General features: G+C 44.3%; 1 protein-coding gene across 5 annotated transcripts in view; it reads right to left on the bottom strand.

Annotated features, from left to right (window-relative positions):
• The window catches only part of RCL1 (RNA terminal phosphate cyclase like 1), a 61,514-nt gene that overhangs the window by 18,622 nt on the left and 25,850 nt on the right, over positions 1–17,042 (bottom strand). For all 5 annotated transcript variants that reach the window (XR_009447602.1, XM_059656759.1, XM_059656760.1 and 2 more), the window contains 3 exons: positions 12,204–12,278; positions 8,159–8,283; positions 608–733 (listed from right to left, as the gene is read on the bottom strand). Coding sequence is in view for 4 of the 5 variants with exons in the window: in XM_059656759.1 (XP_059512742.1) it covers positions 608–733; positions 8,159–8,283; positions 12,204–12,278 (326 nt within the window). In the remaining variant the exon portion in view is untranslated. The remainder of the gene's footprint in view (positions 1–607; positions 734–8,158; positions 8,284–12,203; positions 12,279–17,042) is intronic.

Raw genomic sequence — 17,042 nt, forward strand, 5'->3', positions numbered from 1 at the left:
TCAGGTCAACTTTTCTTTATGTTTAACATTTTCATAGTAAAAAATAAAACAAACAAACAAAAACGGTTCTAATTGCTTCCCTAACTTACTGGTTTCTAAAAATACAACAAAAGCCCAAAACATAGATCATTAACTTTTTATTTTCTAAAGCGGGGGTTTTCCACAAAGGCTTTCATTAAACCAAACCCAATCTGCAATAACAACTTTCTCTGGCTCCAGGGGTGCTGTTCCCCTCGACAGAGAGGGAATCTGACTGGCACTTTGGCCAACAAAGGATTTTTGCCTAAACTGTTATTTCCTTAGAGTGGAAGAACTTGTTTACTTTAACTTTTTGTGGGAACAGAGTACAGATGGAATTTAAAGCTTAAAGCACTGCTAGTAAATAGCTAGGTTTTCATTCCCCAGGGTAGGGATGGACCCCTCATCTCCTAGCACCGGCCACTGCGATGCTTTCCATGAGATAGGAATTATTGGTGGCAAGGGCAGTAAGTCAGAAGGAAAATTAAATCTGAAATTGTCCTTCCTCTGACCGCCCAATCTCAGAGTTGAGTATGAAAAAGGCTAGGGTAGCTGCAGAATTAGGTTCCAAAAATGCACAGGCACTTACTTCCCAGAGTTGATTCCTTTCATGTGGTCTGTGTAAATGTAGATGTCGGGTATAAACTTATTGAGGATGCTCCTTGCAGAATCCACAATCCGGTTCGCCATCTGAGGTGAAACACGGACGGAGTACCTGCAACCTAGAGTTAAGGGCGTCATTCTCCTTGGACTTCAGAGCAGAAAAACATCAAGAGCTAGCAAATATTTGTGAAACGGTAATGATAAACTGGGACTTCTAATTGCATTTAATTTTCTAACTGTACTTCATCACTTACTTGTATAGTACCATCACCAATTTTTATATTATTATTGAATTTAATATCTAACTTTATATATAGTTATAAAAGGCTTAAATGCTCATGGTGGGGAAAACCAAACAATATAAAGAGTTGGAAAGTAAAACCTCGCAACCTTGATATAAATTTCCCACCCAGACCCCTGCCCTTAGAAATGATTCAACTCAATTCTGGAACAAATGAAGGCAACTGCCTCGTATGGCATGAGCCAAGCTCCCTTTGAGGTATTCTCTGATCATCCCCATTGCTGTGACCAACGAGTCTCTCTTAGGACCTAAGATCAGAACAGATGCTACACTGTTGATAGGAAAAACAGAAAGAAAAAAAGAGAAAGAAGGAAAAGAGCATGGTAGCTGCTGCATGTAAAGGACTAAACAGCTTTTTGATTTGTTTAAATGCACAGAGACTATTTCCAATTATTTGAGTTTCAATCACTCCATTTGTGGATGATTCAGACTCTTCACAACTGCTACCATATGGTCAAAATACTGGTAATTAGCAGTTTTATAACAGGGACCCCAGAAAGGAGAGGAGGGAGACACTAGCAATGCAAGTAAAAAGGCTGGTGCTTAAGAAAGTGGAAAACACAGACTGGTTCTCCCCAATCCAATAAAAAATAAGTATGCAATGAGCACTTTTAATGTGCAACGCATGGCCATAAGCCAGCTAGATATGCAGGGCAGGGGCTAAAAGAAGGGAGATGTAATAACATGTGCTCTTCCCACTCCCCTTATACAAACCTCATGTGGCAAGTCCAATAGGGAAAACAAGGTGTGTGGTCTGCCCATTTCAGCTCAACTCTCCAGAAACTACTATCAATAACACATTTAATTTTCATTTGAGCTGTGGAATAAAATACTCTGAGTCTGTACAAAAACTTGATTAGCATCTAGCTTCCCTTTCTGATCCATCATAAACATTCCACCCAAAGATCAATCTTCCTCATGCTGGTGAGAATCTTCCTAGTAACTCCGGATCCTCCCAGATCCTGCTGCCAGACCCTCCGGCCTGCTCAGTGTTCATCCCTAACCCGGCAACCTCACCCCTCCACCCATCCAAATTCTTCACCCCGAACTGCCCTTCCTGCATCCTTCAAGTCCAGAGTTCCCTCCCTCTTCTGAAACCCTCCAGCAGCCAGCACCCAACTGTGATCTTCACTTACACTTACCATCCACCTTCCTTCATACACACACATGTTCTCGCTCGTCAACAAGACTACAGACTCCATAGGAAAGGGACTCTGCTGCTGCATCTCTCACAACTCTGTACTACACTACTTTTGTACTCAGAAATATTCGATAAATATTTGACTTGTCTCAAAGGACAAACCTGAAATGAGGAAAGAGCAAAGAGGGATTTTTCAATACACACACAGAGTCCAGTTACATCACCACCTCTCTGTCCAGAGTGTACTTTTGACCACAGGTAGCTACAACAAACAAGCCCAGGTCTCATACCCTTTGGACCACGTAGGTGGGTGCTGTCCTTCTGAGGTCCAAGGCTGCTCACTCTCCCTAGGAAAGCACAGATGTCACTATCCTGACACACAATCCCACAGCGTTCATGGTTCCCAAAATTCTTTTAGGTACACTGTCAACTTACTTTATGTTCATAGCAACTCTATGGCAAGGGCTACGGATCCCCAGGTCCAGGACTTACACTGAGGACAGGTGGGTCACAGAACTAAGATTCAAAATTAAACAGATCCACTTTCCAAAGACAACCTTCTTCCCCAGCCCCTCCAGAGATGTGGAAACCAGGAGGGAGGCAGTGACAATGCAGGGCCGGTGCAAGGCTATGCTAGAATGCAGGCCGTGAAGTGAAGAAGGGAAAGGAGCTTTAAACTGGTACATCCCAGAGTCACTACGGAGCCATGTGGCCTGGCATGGAGGCCCCACCAAGGAGCATCTAAGGTTGTAGAATCAGACTGTGTGGAAGTCCCAGCTCCAGCAAACTGCATCGTGCTCGCTCAGATGTGCTCTTCTCTGTCCCTTCACTTCCTCATCAGTAAGAAAAAGACAATCATAACACTCTCCCTATGGGGTTTGGAGGCTCAAATGAAAGGATGCATGGAAGGCCATTAGTGGTGCCTGGTGGGCAGTCGGAGCCCAACAAATGCCAGCTATGGCTTTTCTTACCGTTAGTCCAAGACTCAAATCCCAAAGCAGAGGTTCTTTTCCTTTATGGACCAGAGAGCCCTCTGAGGACCCGATGAAAGCTACGACACTCTCTCAAGAAACATGAACACACACTATGATAGACAAGTTGGAGGTTATGAATGTCCTGAAGCTCATTCACGAATGAGCTTCCTAGAGAGACACATTCATAACTACCGTCCATATGGAACTTCACCCTCCCCAGGACTGCGGGTCAGAGAACCCCAAGGAGTGCATTCGTGTGTGTGTGTGTGTGTGTGTGTGTGTGTGTGTGTGTGGAGAGAGAGATTGATTCTCTAAGTACCTTCCCTATAGTCAGAGAAAGAAACCGCATTGTCCCACAAATCTCAACTCACACCCCACTTCTGCCTCTACCTCAGTTTACTCAATTAACTCTTACGTACCAGATCATGAGCTACCAGGCCACACTGTAAAACTGAAACAGAATGCTCCCTTCGCTCTCACCCACATCAGGCAGGGGGGAGAAGAGAGTGGGTGACATTAAATAAACAGTAACCGCACCATCCCGTCACAGCCGCTGGCAGGAACCAACACCAGCTCCCCGCCAGGCCCTGGCCAGTCGATCAGAAGGGAGAAGACGCACTTTGGGCGGTAGCTCATTAAAACCACAAATGCCCAGAGGAGAGTGGGACTAGTTCTCCCAACTTGAGCCCTCCTGTGGGGAATATCACCTCCAAGCTCAGTTCAACAGTTAACCAGCCTTGCAAGTAAAAACCACAAACCCAGCTAAAACTTTCCCAAAGGCAGCTCTCTTCTTCCCAGGCTCCAATCCTGGCCAAGAAGGTGATCTCAATTCAAGCCCACATTCCGCGGAGGTGTTTGTGAAATGGGCTGCTCTGCAGACCAGAGGCGAGAATGTTTGGTTTGCCGGCAGGGATTTAAGCAAAGGTATTTTCCCAGGGAGTTCAGAGGAAGACTGGGGAGGATTCAGGGGTTGTACCCCCTGCCTCGAGCAAGGGGAGGAGTTTGGGCCCTCACTAGAGTCTCTGGCTCAGATTTTGTAAAAGGAACACCAAAGGGAGAAGTCAGGGAGGAACAAAGTCAAACCCCAGGAGCCTGGGCACCACAGCCGTCAGCTTCATGTTCTCTATACAACCCAGGATGCTCACCCCTTTCCCAGCAACATCAAAGGCTCACGTATGAGGCTTTCCTACACCCAGTAAAGAGGGTAAGTACCAGGCAAGACCCCAGTGTGACAGCCTCCATGAAACCCATGTCGTTACCACAAGATTGTGTCAAAACACGCACACTCCGGGAATCACATTTCCAGATCAGAGAATGGATTCTAAGCAGAATTCACCGCTAGGGAACAAATCTCAGGAGGAAAAAAAACAAAACAAAACCTAAAATAGACCTGGAAGGGTATAGAATTCCATGTACAAGACCATGAACTGCAGCATTTTTAGTAGCAGCGAAGCCAATTTAACTGTCCATCAACCTGCAGCTCAGCTCCTGGGGCAGCACTATTTCTCCCCAGCCGCCGCCTTCTCCTCATATGTACACGGGTGTGGACCCTGGGTGGCCCCGTGGTGGCCACGCAGACAACAGGCTATAATCCAGGGAAGCTTTGCTATAAAGTCCTCTGTTCTTGATGATTCTGACAAGAATGCAGACAGCACCCCAAGGTTGATCTTCATCTCAACAATGGCTCCCCCGTGGATATGCAGCCCGCCCTATTCCATTGTTTCTCACCACTTCCTGTCCAAGCTAATGGAGAACTCTGAAACGTTAGTCCACTATATACTTTTCCTCCAAGTAAGCCCTTCCTAAAGCCTCCTGAGAAGTACAAAGCTGGACTCTCAGCAGCTACGCCATCCCCGAGAAGGAGACATCCTGGCCGACCCCACTCTGTCAAACTCCTTACCAGGAAAGGCATCCCCCATCCCATCCAGCCCCGTGGCCACCAACACCTGCCCTTACCCAGATCTTGTCAGCACCTAGAAATTTACTAATTTTAACATCTGAACCCCCAAACAACCCCCTAAACACAATTTCTTGTTCTTCTACATAAACACACATCTACCTCCACTAGCAACCTGTGAAGGTTTCCAATTCCTCGAGCCCTGCTGGGCTCCTCAGCAAGGAGCACACTGGCCGTGGCTTCAATGACAGCTCGCAAATACCTGCTCTAACCCCCGCTTCTGCACTACTCACCCTGTCAATCCACACCCGCCCCAATGAGACTGGCCCTCCTGTCTTCTCTGCTTCGCCCCTGGGCCGCCAAGTGCTGTGGGACGCAGCCACACAGCCATGCAGCTGGCACCATGACACGGTTCCAGCTTCAGCTGGGCCCGCATGGCTGCCCTACAGCCTTTTTCTTATCTCTAGTCACAGTGCCCCACTGTGACAGCACATCTTTACCACCCTGTCACCCTCCCTTATGATACCCTTGCCAATCCCCTTATCCTTGATCCCATCCTAACTCACTGAAAATGGCAAACTCCTCCCATCTCCCTTCCACGCACCTCCAGACAAAGCAATCTAGAGCCACCCTTACCATATGCCTGCCATTCTCAATGCATCCGTTACCAAACAAAAAAAGTACAGCAGCTATCACTTACTGAATGCTTACTTATCTACAAGCCCAGTGCCTTGTACAGTTCATCTATGACCTCATTTAACCCTCATTACAGGTACAGTAGGTATAATGGGCCCTATGACAAATGAGTCAACCAAGGCGTGGGCCAAAAATCCTACCATCGGTGAGTGGCAAAGCCAGAGGTAGAACCCACACCTGTCTGATTCCAGCACTTAGATCTTAATCACTTTGATGCACTGCTTCATCCCTTGGCCTCTCTCCTACTTAAATCTACTTTACCCCACCTACAGAAGTACTCAAATCATTACCATCATTTTTTTTAAAGGAGGAAATCTTATCAAATCTCTCTTCATCAAGTTACCACCTTATCTTTCTTTCTACTTCTCTTTCCTGTCAAGGTTCTTGCAAGCGTGGCCTCCACACCTCACCATTTCCCTCCCAGTCACTCCACAACCCAGAGCTGATTACACAAGCGAGGTTACATGTGGAAGAAGGTCTCCACCACCTTCTGGAAAGAGCTCCTCCCAGGGGCATTGGTGGCAGCCTGCTGTGCGTTCGTTCCTCAGCTAATTCCCCATCCTAATGCTGACTCCTCTGGGCTTTTTAAGGCACCTTCTTCATTATCCTCTCATCTCTGACTTCCCAGTCTCCCTTCCTGGGAGGACTTACCTAGTGTTACAAGTCTTAGTGGCAACTCAGGGTTCCGCCCTCCCCTCTCTGATTCCACAGCGTAGCTGACTCAAATCATTCATTTCTAGCTCTCACCTTGCCCCAAGTTACAGACCTACATTTCTAACTTCTTCTAGACTTGTCTTTCTGTAACCACCTTGAAGGACCCTCAACCCCAACATAAAATAAAGCTGAACTTATCCATTTCCAACTGTGCAAACACGTGCGTGAGGCGGCTGCGGGGAGTTTCCCACAGGGGCTCTGTCACCAGTGTCTGCCGGCACTGGGTACAGCGATGAAGAAACAGGAGAGACTCCTGCTTCTGTGGGGCTCAAGGTTCTGTGGAAAGGTGTGGCTGGCTAAGCACGTCATGAAGACAATGTGGTGAGTGGGTAATTCCAGAACTGACTGGCCACACCAGTGTCACTGCATGACAATGCTCCTTTCATTGCACTGGTTCATCTCCCTTCTCAACCTGCCTGTTGCCACTTGGAATATATATTGGTTCATTATGATGCCAAGTGGTAACATGGGAGTGTTTGATCCAACAGAAATGCACAAGGGAGGGCAGCTGAAGTCACACGTGGAAGAAGTCATCATCAAGCTCCGTCACATCATCAAGCAGCCAGAGACTATTTACATCATCCTTAGAACCACAACCAGAGCAATATATTTTCTTCCTCTTTAAACAAAAAATATTTTTGCTGTATTTTTACCATATAAAGTATTTAAAAGTCAAAGCAGACAACAAAAAAACTAACGCCACACATCACCACAAACGTTTGTAGCTACTATCAGAACAAACCTCTCTACCCAGATGCCTAAGTGAGAAACATCAAAATCATCCTCACAACTCCCTGTTCCTCTATTACAGACCCAGGTAATCACTGTGTCCTGACCATCCTGCCTCTAGGATCCTATAAACTAGAGGCACCACCTGTCCTCACTGTTTCTCTTTAGGGCACAGTAATTCCATCATCTTTGCCTATAAGTGCTGGTCATTAGGTGATTTTCTTTTTTAACTTGTACTTTCCAAAATTTCTATAATGAACAAAAAGTTCTTTGGTACCATCAGTATTATCCTCTTAATATGCAAATTCATTTTACAGAAGAAAACCGCTAACTTTGGAATGAAGAAAGTCTCAGCATGGCCTTCCACCTTCACTGGCTCCTGCCCATCTTTCGTGTACCACCTCCTACTGCACTTGGGGCACACCACATTGCTTGGCGCTCCCCAGAACCATCTTGCACCTGTCTCCTCCCTACAGGCCCACTTTTCTGCCTGAAGCTCTTTTCCTTCCTTGCTCCACTTCACAAGCCTCTAGTCCAGTGATGGCGAACCTATGACACGCGAGTCAGAGGTGACACGCGAACTCATTTTTTTGGTTGATTTTCCTTTGTTAAATGGCATTTAAATATATAAAATAAATATCAAAAATATGTCTTTGTTTTACTATGGTTGCAAATATCAAAAAATTTCTATATGTGACACGGCACCAGAGTTAAGTTCGGGTTTTTCAAAATGCTGACACGCCGAGCTCAAAAGGTTCACCATCACTGCTCTAGTCTATAAGGCTCAGTCAAAATGGCCTGTGCACTGGTGGCCCCCAAACCAAAGCCCTCAGAAGAGTATAACATACATGGGAGCCATTTAAGTGTTAACTAAAAAAAGAAAGTGAACGGATCAATCAATCTAGTCCTGGTGAGGCAGCTAATTAAGCATCATAACCCACACAACAATTACAGTTTCACTGTTAAGATTTTTCCATGATTGTTGTCTAAAATGTAAATAACTCTGGGAAGAAGCAAACTGGTTGCGAGTCACTCTTCGTGAGGCAAGAAAATAATAAGAAATCTGAACCAAATGCAAAGGATACGCCATTCCTCTGATACGTTTGATTTTTCCTGGATCTGTGAGCTGAATAGGCTTTAGGACCTTCCTTATGGGACAGGAGAAGATCACTTCACCTCCTCCTCCAGGAGGCATTCCCCGTCGCACAATCTGCACACATGGTGAGAAAGAAGAGGCAAGAATGCAGCAATGAGTAGATGGCCCAGACACCCAAGTCAGTAAGGTTTATACCAAGGGGCTCTTTCTTAGAAGGGACAGAGATCTCGCAGTCAGGCAGGTCCTCATCCTTAATGAGGGACTGGCAGGGTTTAGGAGTTAATCCTATTTCTTAACCCTTTTCTCCTATGCAATTAACTGATCTATCAAATCTATATATTAATGTCATGCACCACTTAACAATAGGGGATACGTTCTCAGAAATGCACCTTTAGGTGATTGGGTCGCTGTGCGAACATCATAGAGTATACTCACACAAACCTGTATGGTATGACTACTAGATGATATAGCCTATCGTTCCTAGGCTACAGCACTGTACATCATGTTACTGTACTGAATACTGTAGGTAACTATAACACAATGCTGAGTATTTGTAGATCTAAACATAGAAAAGGTACAGTAAAAATGCAGTATAAAACATGGAGCTTACAGCACTGGAAGTTGCTCTGAATGAATAAATGAGTGGTGAGCAAACATGAAGGTCTAGGACATTACTATGCACTACTGAAGACTTTAAACATTGTACACTTAGACTACATTACATTTATTTAAAAGTATTTTCAATAATAATAAATTAAACTTGGCTTATTGTACCATTTTTACTTTATAAATTTTCAACTCTTTTATAACACTTAGTTTAAAACACAAACATGCGTACCAGCTGTACAAAAATATTATATTTCTTTATATCCTTATTCTATAAGCTTTTTCTATTTTTTTAAAATTTTTTTTAACTTTTTTGTTAAAAACTAAGACACAAAAACACACACATTAGCTTGGCCTACACAAGGTTAGGATCATTAAATTCATTGTCTTCCCACTTCACACCTTGTCCCACTGAAAGGTCGTCAGAGGTAATAACAAATGGAGCTGTCATCTCCTTATAACTATGCCTTCCTCTGGAATACTCCTGAAGGACCTACCTGAGGCTCTTAAGGAAATATGTCCACTGCGGTTTTCTTGGTTTATTTCTCTTTTCATCACTTTTCGCTGGTAAGCAGATTTGCATCATGAAAATTCCTCTCTATTAATGAAAACCTTTTGGTGTTGAGGAGGGGGTCCGTGTTTTCAAACTTTTTAAGGAGCTTTTTGAGTTCTTCAAAAGCTTCTGCTAAACACTTCACTGTGAATGTTCTTTCCCTTCTCCTGCAGTTTCCTTTTCTCTTGCCTCTTTTTCAGCTAGGCATTCCTATCCCAGTTTCAACAACTCTTCATTAGTCAATTTCTCAGGAACCACCTCTAGGAGTTCCTCAATGTCACCCTCATCCACTCGCAGGTTAAAGTTGTTTGCCATCTCAACCACAGCCCTGTTAATTTTTACAACACCTTCAGCCTTGGAAAATCCTTTGAAGTCAGGGACAAACTAATTGTCTTCTTCCAGATGCCATTCATATACTTCTGGGGTTTTTTTAAATATATTTTTATTGAATTCAGAGAGGAAGGGCGAGGGAGAGAGAGAATCATTGATCGGCTGCCTCCTGCACACCCCCCACTAGGGATTGAGCCAGCAACCCAGGCACATGCCCTTGACCAGAATCGAACCTGTGACCCCTCAGTCTGCAGGCCAACCCTCTATCCACTGAGCCAAACCAGCTAGGGCTCATATACTTCTTGGTGACATCACCCCAAACCCAAGCAAGGTTCCTGATGCAGTCATGGATACTGTAATCCCAGAATTGTGCCAATGTTTTTTCAGTATCTTCCTCAGTTGCAGGAATAGCTTAGGCAAAGGTCCTCCTCAGATAGAAGGTCTTAAAGCTACTATAACTTCTTGATCAATTGACTTGATAAAAGAGGTAGTGTTTGGGCGAAGAAACACAACTTTGATATTGGGATAAAGATCACCAATAAGCCCTGATCGGTTTGGCTCAGTGGATAGAGCATCAGCCAGCGGACTGAAAGGTTCCAGGTTCGATTCCGGTCAAGTGCCTATACCTTGGTTGCGGGCACATCCCCAGTAGGAGGTGTGCAGGAGGCAGTTGATCAATGTTTCTCTCTCATCGATGTTTCTAACTATCCCTTTCCCTTCCTCTCTGTAAAAAAATCAATAAAAATATACTTTTTTTAAAAAAAGATCACCAATAAAAGGAGGATGTCCAGGAGCACTGTCAACAATAAGCAAAATCTTAAAACGTATATAATTCTCCAAATAGTACTTTTCCATTTCGCTGACAGTAATTAAAAAGGGCATCTTGGAAGAGCAGCTGGATCCATGACTTCTCACCAAACCTGTAGGATATTGGCAGTGTGTGCTTACTGATATGCTTAAAGGCCTTTGGGTTGTCCCTGGTCAGCTAACAAAGGGTTTCAGTTTGTAGCCAGAAACAATGCCTCCAAGCAAGACATTATCCTGTTCTGAAAGCCTTGAAACTTGGCACTGACCTGGACTTCTTATGGATGAAAGTCTTTTCAGGCATCTATTTCCAGAATAGGAGGTTTCATCCATATTCAAAGTTTGCTCTGACAAGTAATTTTCCTCCACATCAGCTTATCTAGAGCAGCAGTCACCAACCGGTCGTCCGTGGACCACTGGTGGTCCGTGAGGTCCGAAAGATTGGCAACCGCTGGTCTAGAGTATCCCTAAATTCTTCAGCTCCCTTCACATCAGCACTCACAGGCTCACCACTCACTTTCACATTATGTAATGAATAACCATGCTTGAACCACCTTTAAACCACCCAGAGCTAGCAGTATATTCAACATCGTGATTGAGTTCAGCCTCTTCTTTCAGCATCCCAAACAAACTTTTTGTTTTGGCTGTGACTGTCATGTCATAGTGCTGAGAGGGATACACTTCTGTGTTTGGTCTTCAATCCAGGTCATTAGAAGTTTCTCCATGTCTGATATAGGCCCTTCTCAAATTTGTGTTAGTCTTGTTGCTTTTAATGAAGTAGATCCTTTAATAGTTTTCATTACTTTGTTTTTGTTCCTCAAGATCATAGCTATGGTGGAATAGGACATGCCTGACTGGTGAGCAATAACCATCACTGGTTTTCTACCGTTGTAGTACCTAATCATTTTTAATTTTGTTTCCAGGTCAATCGCTCAAAATGGCCTCTTACTGAGAATGCTAACAGTGGATTTTGTATGCTTTTGTTTTGTAAACAAAACAACATGAGATTCATACATAATTGTATGTGTTATGCTTTTATTTTTTTTTAATATATTGTTATTGATTTCAGAGAGGAAGGGAAAGGGAGAGAGAGATATAAACATCAATGATAAGAGAGGATCATTGATTGGCTGCCTCCTGCACACCCTCTACTGGGGATTGAGCCCACAACCCAGGCATATGCCCTTGATCGAAATCGAAGGCCAATGCTCTATCCACTGAGCCAAATCGGCTAGGGCTGTACGTGTTATACATTTATACGACTGGCAGAGAAGTGGGTTTGTACACACTAGCCTCATCATAAAAATGTGAGCAACATGTTGTACTATGATGTTAAGACATAAACTATATCTAGATGATCTACATTAGAGAGGCATTATGGCTAGAATCCTAACTCTACTACTTATTAGCTGAGTGACACAAATGGAGTTTTTATGAATAGTAAAGTATTAATAATTGTAAAATGTTTACAACAATGCCCACCACAAAGAAAGTACAATATAACTGTTGGCTATTATTGTCATTACTAAAGGGTCCCTTTCAACTCAAAGTTTGTCACGTTTGCATGTCCTGTGGGTCTTCTCATAAATGCTGACTTCAAATCTCTCTCTCTCTCTCTCACACACACACACACACACACACACACACACATACACACACACACACACGTCATACAGCTCTTCCAATGAGTTGGTAAGGAAATGTTTTACACAGATATATACAGACAACAATTCACTCTTACCTTTAGCTCAAGTGATTCACCATCAATTCCAAACTGTTTCAAAACAGGGAGGGCCGTTGCCTTAAGAACATCAACCTGTAGAATTATTTCAGAATAAAATAAAAAGTTTCATTAAACCTTGAGCAGATGGGAAGAAGCAGCAGCCCATGAACCAAGTGGAGACATAGCAACCAGGTAGATGATGTGTAGTCTGGTAAAGAAAGAGGATGCTGGCCCTAGCTGGTTCGGCTCAGTGGATTGAGCATCGGCCTGCAGACTGAAAGGTCCCGGGTTTGATTCCAGTCAAGGGCATATGCCCAGGTTGTGGGCTCGATTCCCCAGTAAGGGGCGTGCAGAAGGCAACCAATCAATGATTCTCTCTCAACATTGATGTTTCTAACTCTCTCTCCCTCTCCCTTCATCTCTGAAATAAATTTTAAAAAATGTATTTTAAAAAAAGAAAAAGAAAGAGGATGCTGACTTACAAGTGAGGGCATGGGACCACTCTGCTCCCGAGTAAAACAGATTTTATAAGCCACTAGCTCCTCTGAGCCCCTTTCCTCATTTTTGACATGGAGACTTACACCTACCTTACAAGTCATCATCATGACCATCACATGCAAAAAGCATGAGAACCTACCGGGCTCATATAGAACAAACTTGGACCTCTGCTCATTTTTTTATGTATTTACACTGCGGAAAATAGGTCATATTTTTTATTAATCTTTTCCCAACATGGTTGTTTAATCTTTAAAGTTTGTGGCACGCCAAAGCCAAAGCAAACCAAAAAAAGTAGTCAACAGCTACTTAAGAATCTTGTTGAGGCCCACCGCACAGGCAGTGAAAGGGTAGGTGGTGGTTCTAAAGAAAGTGAGGGCAGTGGAGGAATGATTGCCTCAAACTACTGAAGCAGCACAAACCCACAACTGCACAGTTAATGGCAAGGCTGTGTCAAGTATGACTACTATCTCCTCCCTATTCAGAACTCACAGGAGGCGTGGGGTCCTTTCCTGTTCCCGTATAGATTCCTCAGAGTATAAGGATGACATTCAAAGCGCGCTGACCCAACAAGTCAGTGAATGCTGACTCAACTGCAACATGGGAAAGAAAGTCACTCCCTTCCTCGCTCCCAATGGGCAAAGGGCCGCTCCTCGGCACTTGGGAGCTGACCTTATCAGGAGCAGGGAGGGCAGGCAGCGTAAGCAGAGGGGGTCGGGGAAGGTGCTGGTCCTGGTTCAGGCTCTCCCTCGAGTGAGCTGCATGGTCTCAGACAACTGTCTAATTTCCTTGTCTCTAAGGCAAGAGTGTCAGCCTGTCTTCAAGATGCTACCCATTCCAACATGCTAAGTCTCAACACAATGATACTCCGAATAAGTCTTTATAGCAGAGAATAGGCCCCGCCTACACATTCTGGTATCAGAAAATTAACCTGAGGTAGAAATGACCTATGCAGCTTAGGATCATGTAGAGAATGGATGAGGGGGTACAGAAGAAGTTACTAGGAATACTCACTGAAAATTAGCTCATTTCAACCTAAATATTAAAGTAAAATACACCCAAATACTTAAGACATACATTTGGGATGGTCAGCACCAAGGAGAATTCAGCCTAGGCTAGTACTAAGGGCAGCTGGGGAGAAGGCCAAGCCAGATTTCTGGAAAAACCAGGGGATACAAGGATGTGGGTTACTCTGCCCAAATAACCCCCTGGAACTAGGCAGCCACCAGCCGTCCTGGGGACAAAAAAGGCAAGAAAGCAGAACAGCCCTTCTGGCTCATCCTCCCTGTACCTGGAGTCATACAGGATGAAGTCAGATTTACTCTGAGGGTGAGCCAGGAGCCTGAGTATAACTCCAGGTGTGGTCCTGTCTCCTATATCACTCTCCATCTGATGCAAAAGGCAGGCAACTCGTGTGGCGGGACGGGGGCTGGAAGAGCACATGTAGGCTTGAGTCTCACTCTGCCTCTTACTAGCTGTGAAACCTGCACACTCCCCACCTCCCCAGGGCCTTGGCTTCCTGCTGTGCATGAGGGGCTGGACTGGCCATGTTCCTGTCTCCCCCGGCTCTGCACCATAGTTTCAGTAGAGTGGGGGGTGGGCTGCACATTCTACTTAAGGAAAACTGAACAGTCACTCAGAAAAGTCTGACCCAAGTGGCACCTCAGGGTAAAGGCGTCAGTCAGTCTGACAAGTTCACTCAATCAATCAACAGGTAGAAATGTCATCAGATACAAAGCCAACTAGAAGGGAAGAAACTGCTCTCAGTTACCTTGTCTGAAACAGTGGCAGGAACACCCATCTCCCAGGGTTTGTACCAGAATTAAATAAATATGGCTACATGTACTAGAACTGTGCCCAACATACAGCAGACGTTATTGTACTTCATTCCCCTTCCAGAACGGTAATGAAAAAGAACAGAATCTTCACTCACCCTCTGACCAGGATGCTAGCATCAATAATTCCTATTGGGGGTTCTGGTGCCAAATCACTGAGCTTCAAAGGAGACGTCCTAGAACTTTGCTTCTCCCCAGAATGTCTCCCCATTTTCTAACCTTTTGCCTCTGAAGGGAAAAAATGTCCTACCCATTTATAGGGGGCTCATCCCACCACTTCTGCTTTTGATGCTCATCCCCTCTGGATGTCTGCAGGAGTTGCCCTTAGTAAGTCCCCCAACCCTTTAATTCCTTCCTTCTCCATTCCAGCGTCTCCTCAGCCTACAAGCAAGCTCAAATCTCTCATTTAAAAAACTATTTCCAAACTCAGCTCTTTAGGAATCATCCTATCTCACATTCTGAACCTCCTTCCCATGGTGCTCTTTCCTATTCATTCCTCACCCTGTGACTGTCCTTACATAGCAATGTCACTGCTCTCTCAAAGGTCAATGAAACTTCTCATTGCTGAATCTCCCTACCCAATCCTCAATCAGCTCCTGGCTTCTCAAAACTCAACTCCTGCTTGGCTTCTCCAAACACTTCTACCTCCACTCACTGTCTGCAGCTCCTCTTCCCCTACTCACACCTTACACATCCACTTCCTCTTCTATTCTCGGTCCCTGGGACCATGAGGCAAAAACCTCTAATGCTCAACACAGGCCAGAAAGGGAATGTAAATGAATGATGAGATCAGCTAAGACCTCCAGCTAACTGGAGAGCTCATGCCTTTTCCAAAGAGGGCAGCTACTACTCAGCTCAATGGGAGGCTGTCGGGGAAGAACTGCCGTCATTGCTGCCACATCAGCCTATTACAATGTAAAATCTGATTCCAAACATGAACACTCAATTCAGATACACACACCACCATGCTGTGCAGGCCAAAGGAAAAACACCGGTAAGATTAACTCAGACAGAAAGCCGCCGGTGTTCAACCTCACTCAGCGCTGGTCAATCTCAGTCTCCTAGGGATTTGACTATCTGTAGGTAAGATACTGATGACCTATCACTGAAGCTCCAGACAGTAATGTCCACTGCCAACTGGACAAACACATGTGGATATCCTCCCAACATACCAAAATCAAACACATCACCCAACTACCAACCACAATTTTCCTCTTCGCTGTGTTCAACTCCTTCTGATCACTATCCTTCAAGACAACCAGGACAGAAATTGTGAAGTTATTTTATGAACGCTTCCTCCTATCCCATCTCTAATTAACTGTCAAATCACAAAGTCTCCCCTCCACACTGTCCTTCCTATCAGTTCCTTCCTATCTACTTCCATCTCTAATGTGTTCAAACTAATTGACAAACCCCCAATTCATACTTCTCTCCGCCTCCACAGTGCTCTTCCTGAAAACCACGCTGATTCTGTGGCTTCCCTTCCCCTAGAAAACCCTCCCGAGCCCTCAGCACTTTGCCTGTACCTCTATCAGAGCCCAGAGGTATTCCGCCTTGTGGCCTCCCCTCTGTGTGTTCACAGCTGTCCACCCCATGAGAACAAGTTCCCTAAGGGCAGAACACATTATATTCATCCTGTTGTAGACAGCAAACGTGGACATGAACTGATAGGGAAACCACATGCTGAAGAGAAAGCTCAAAACGAAGAAGCCACTCTTTATCCAAGAAGGCTGAAGAAGTTACTCTTTATCCAAGATTAGGTATATTTGTTTTATCCTGGATTGGAGCCAAGTACTATCCAAGGTCATTTTAGTCTTGCAGGGACCAAAAGCAGTCCTGTAGCATATGAATACAGATTTCTTTTATATGTTCTGCACAAAAGAGTTAAGTACTATTTCTGGGAAATTCATCAACTAACCTTTGTCTGTTAATATATAAAACTTTTTAAAATATTGCCAGTGATAACAGCTTTTAAGATCATTAGCAATTATAGAAAGAATACAAAACTGGGACACAGTGCCAAAGTCTCCTGTACGCTCAGGGCCTTTCCCATTACTCAAGGCCCCTTCCCCACCCTCCACCTAAAAGTGTGGAGGGTTCCCCTTGGGAACACTTTCAATTGAAGGGCCCACTTCCCAGAATCTTCCAGAAAAATATAAGAAAAAAAGCAATCCCTTGAAATTAGTTTAAAATTCTAGACAGTTTATTCAGCATTCCTTTACAGCTAAGAATTTCAGATCATGCACTGTACTAAGATTCTAGGAAAAGTGTTTATGTACCCAAATCCCAAGAATTGGGAAATAAGTCTTTTACTGCCTAAGAACACATTAACCAGGTTTATACTCTAAAAGTGTACAGGTGAATACCAGCAGTCTCCACTGTGCAGCTCACTGAACCACCTAACTGGTCTTCCCTGATTAGAGAAGCTAGATACTTCATATTCTGCCTTAGAAGCCACCCCTTCATTGGTCTTCAGATTGAAAAAAAATTTTCAATTACACTTTACATTCAGCATTATTTTGTATTA

Source organism: Myotis daubentonii, chromosome 11 (genome assembly GCF_963259705.1).
Source record: "Myotis daubentonii chromosome 11, mMyoDau2.1, whole genome shotgun sequence".
NCBI lineage: Eukaryota > Metazoa > Chordata > Mammalia > Chiroptera > Vespertilionidae > Myotis > Myotis daubentonii.